Here is a 3,005-nt window from a genome sequence, read left to right on the forward strand (position 1 = left end):
CACGGACCATTTACGAACGCTTTGTTCTTATGCACCCTCGGGTGAAGAACTGGATCAAATATGACCACTCTGAAGAAAAACATGCTTATTTTGCCCATGCACGGAAAGTGTATGAGAGAGCTGTTGAGTTCTTCAGAGAGGAACATATGGATGAACACCTCTATGTTGCCTTTGCCAAATTTGAGGAAAACCAGAGAGAATTTGAGAGGGCCCAGGTCATCTACAAGTATGCCTTGGACAGAATCCCAACACATGAGGCTCAGGAGCTCTTCAAAAACTATACCATCTTTGAGAAGAAGTTTGGTGATAGGCGGGGTTTTGAAGCTATCATTGTGAGCAAATGCAGATTCCAGTATGAAGAGGAAGTGAGGGCCAGTCCTCACAATTATGATGCATGGTTTGATTACTTGCGCTTACTGGAAAGCACTGCAGAAGCTGAAACAGTGCGAGAGTTTATGAGAGAGCCATTGCCAATGTCCCGCCCATTCAGGAGAAGAGACACTGGAAGCGTTACATCTACCTCTGGATCAACTATGCACTCTATGAAGAATTGGAGGCAAAGGATCCTGAGAGGACAAGGCAGGTGTATCAAGCCTCTTTGGAATTAATTCCTCATCAAGAGTTCACATTTGCCTAGATGTGGCTCTATTATGCACAATTTGAAATAAGACAGAGAAATTTATCATCTGCCAGAAGAACTTTGGGAACTTCCATAGGCAAGTGCCCAAAGAGGAAGTTATTTAGAGGCTACATAGAACTGGAAGTGAAGATTTGAGAATTTGACAGATGCCTGAAGCTTTATGCAAAGCTGTTGGAATTTGCACCTGAAAATTGTACCTCCTGGATTAAGTTTGCAGAATTAGAGACAATCCTTGGTGATCTGGAGAGAGCCAGGGCAATCTATGAGTTAGCCATCAGCCAGCCTCGCTTAGACATGCCAGAGGTGCTTTGGAAATCCTACATCGACTTTGAGATGGAACAGGGAGAAATTGAGAGAACACGAAATCTTTACCGACAGTTGCTCCAACAGACACAGCATGTCAAGATATGGATCAGTTTGGCTCACTTTGAGTTGTCTGCAGGAAAAGAAGGAAGTGTGTCTAAATGCAGACAGATTTATGAAGAGGCTAACAAAACCATGCGGAACTGTGAAGAAAAGGAAGCGAGGCTTATGCTGCTGCAATTTTGGAGAAGCTTTGCGGATGAATTTGGAACAGTTTCAGATAAGGAGAGAGTAGACACACTCATGCCAGAGAAAGTGAAGAAGAGAAGAAAGGTTGGGACTGATGACGGGTCTGATGCAGGCTGGGAAGAATACTGTGACTATATCTTTCCAGAAGATGAAGCTACCAGCCAACCTAACCTCAAACTTCTGGCTATGGCTAAACTTTGGAAGAAACAACAGCATCCTGACTCAGGATGCTTTCTCTAAATGTTGCCACATTTTGGTGTTTTATATTTTTATTTGTAATGTTGTAAAATTTTGTAATATTGAAAATTTTGTAAAATTTTTCCTTGTTTTTAGGAATAAAATAAAATAAACTCTTACCTATGTGCAGCATGTTGTGGTCTCCATTTATTGAAACTTACATTAGAGAACCCAACACCCTAGCCCAGAGGTTCAGCTTCTCTAAACTTATTGAGGATACTTTACAAAGGAGGTCAGGAGACTAGCGATTATCAACCTTCCCTCGGAAGAGCAGGACAATATTGTCCTATAGATGTATAAATGGTAGTTCTTTGTTTTCATATGGAAGATATTGAAGTACAGTTGTTTTATTTGATAGTATTACTTAGTACATGTATAGTTTTTATCAATTCACTGGGAATGGACATTTGGCTCAGACACTTGAAGCTGTTAGGAAGGAATACCCACATTGCAGACTTTGGATGGTCATCCACTTTTAGTATACTTGTTTTGATTCCAAGAGAGAGATTGTCAAGACCTATGGTTGGTATGTATTTATTTAGAAGCTACTATAAAAATGTCACAGTGCAGATCAGAAGGAATAATTCTGCCAACTAGAGGTAAGTATGTGAAGTACTGTTGGCAATGTTGACCATGTTAATTCCAACACAGGTCTTCATTGTAAGCACCTCTCAGGCTTGTTTCTTGAAATGTCACATCTGACCTTACCCTGTGCCTGGTTGACTTGATTAAGGAAGTCTGACCAACAAAGCTTCTGCTCACCACTGTCAAGCCATGTGGATGTCCAGACCTAGTAACCCTTCAGCCCCTGCAGGCACCTCACTTCCACCCCACTGCAGATCCCAAGGGAGATCAGTCAACTCATGGAAACCTGAGGAAGAATTATTTTTGTTTTAAACTCTGATGGTGTTTGCTTGTAATCCCAGCACTTGTGAGACTGAGGTAGGAGGATTGGGAGTTTGAAGCAGCCTGGACAACATGGATAGAGCATGTATAAAAAATATATTTTTGGTTATTGTTGTGGAAAATTATGGGTATTTGATAGATAACAGGAACAAAGGTTATCAGCCCAAAGTAGGATGTGACCATAAAACCAAGTAAACTGTCAAGTCATTTCCTGTTTATTTGGTGAGGTGTGTTAGTTTCTGAATGGATGGCAGGAGAAGGCAGAAGAAAGGATTTAAAACTTTTTGCTATTATCTGTGTCAGTATTATTTTCTTTTTAGCTTGTGACATATTGTAAATTTCATCTTCTCTGCCTGCAAATCCACTGTCCATACCCTTGGACTGGTTGAAGACCTTTTGGTCATACTGAACTTCATTTGAGGTGCAAGGATTGGGGACACCCCAATGACTTCGGTGATTTCAGTGATTTTCTTCTGTTCCTTTTTCTGCAGTTCCAATCCCTTCCCAGCAGCTTCCCAGGAAAGGTAAGGGTCATGTCATCTCTCTTTTTGCCTCTCCTGCTGGATCTCATCCCTCCTACATGCGTGCCTCCCTATCATCTGTCCACATGGGTTTTGATCCCAGCTCTCCTCTCCCTGGCTTTTGCACCATCACTCTAAGTTTCCCTTTC

The 3,005-nt window shown here is 41.5% G+C and overlaps 1 protein-coding gene across 1 annotated transcript in view; it reads left to right on the plus strand.

Annotated features, from left to right (window-relative positions):
• Positions 1-1,432, plus strand: part of LOC105986258 (crooked neck-like protein 1) — a 47,676-nt gene extending 46,244 nt beyond the window's left edge. Inside the window, 2 exon segments of the mRNA XM_013017066.1 lie at positions 48-450; positions 453-1,432. Coding sequence (XP_012872520.1) covers positions 48-450; positions 453-1,432 — 1,383 coding nt within the window.
• Positions 1,433-3,005: the final 1,573 nt, after the last annotated feature.

Source organism: Dipodomys ordii, unplaced genomic scaffold (assembly GCF_000151885.1).
Source record: "Dipodomys ordii isolate 6190 unplaced genomic scaffold, Dord_2.0 Scaffold34, whole genome shotgun sequence".
Lineage (NCBI taxonomy): Eukaryota > Metazoa > Chordata > Mammalia > Rodentia > Heteromyidae > Dipodomys > Dipodomys ordii.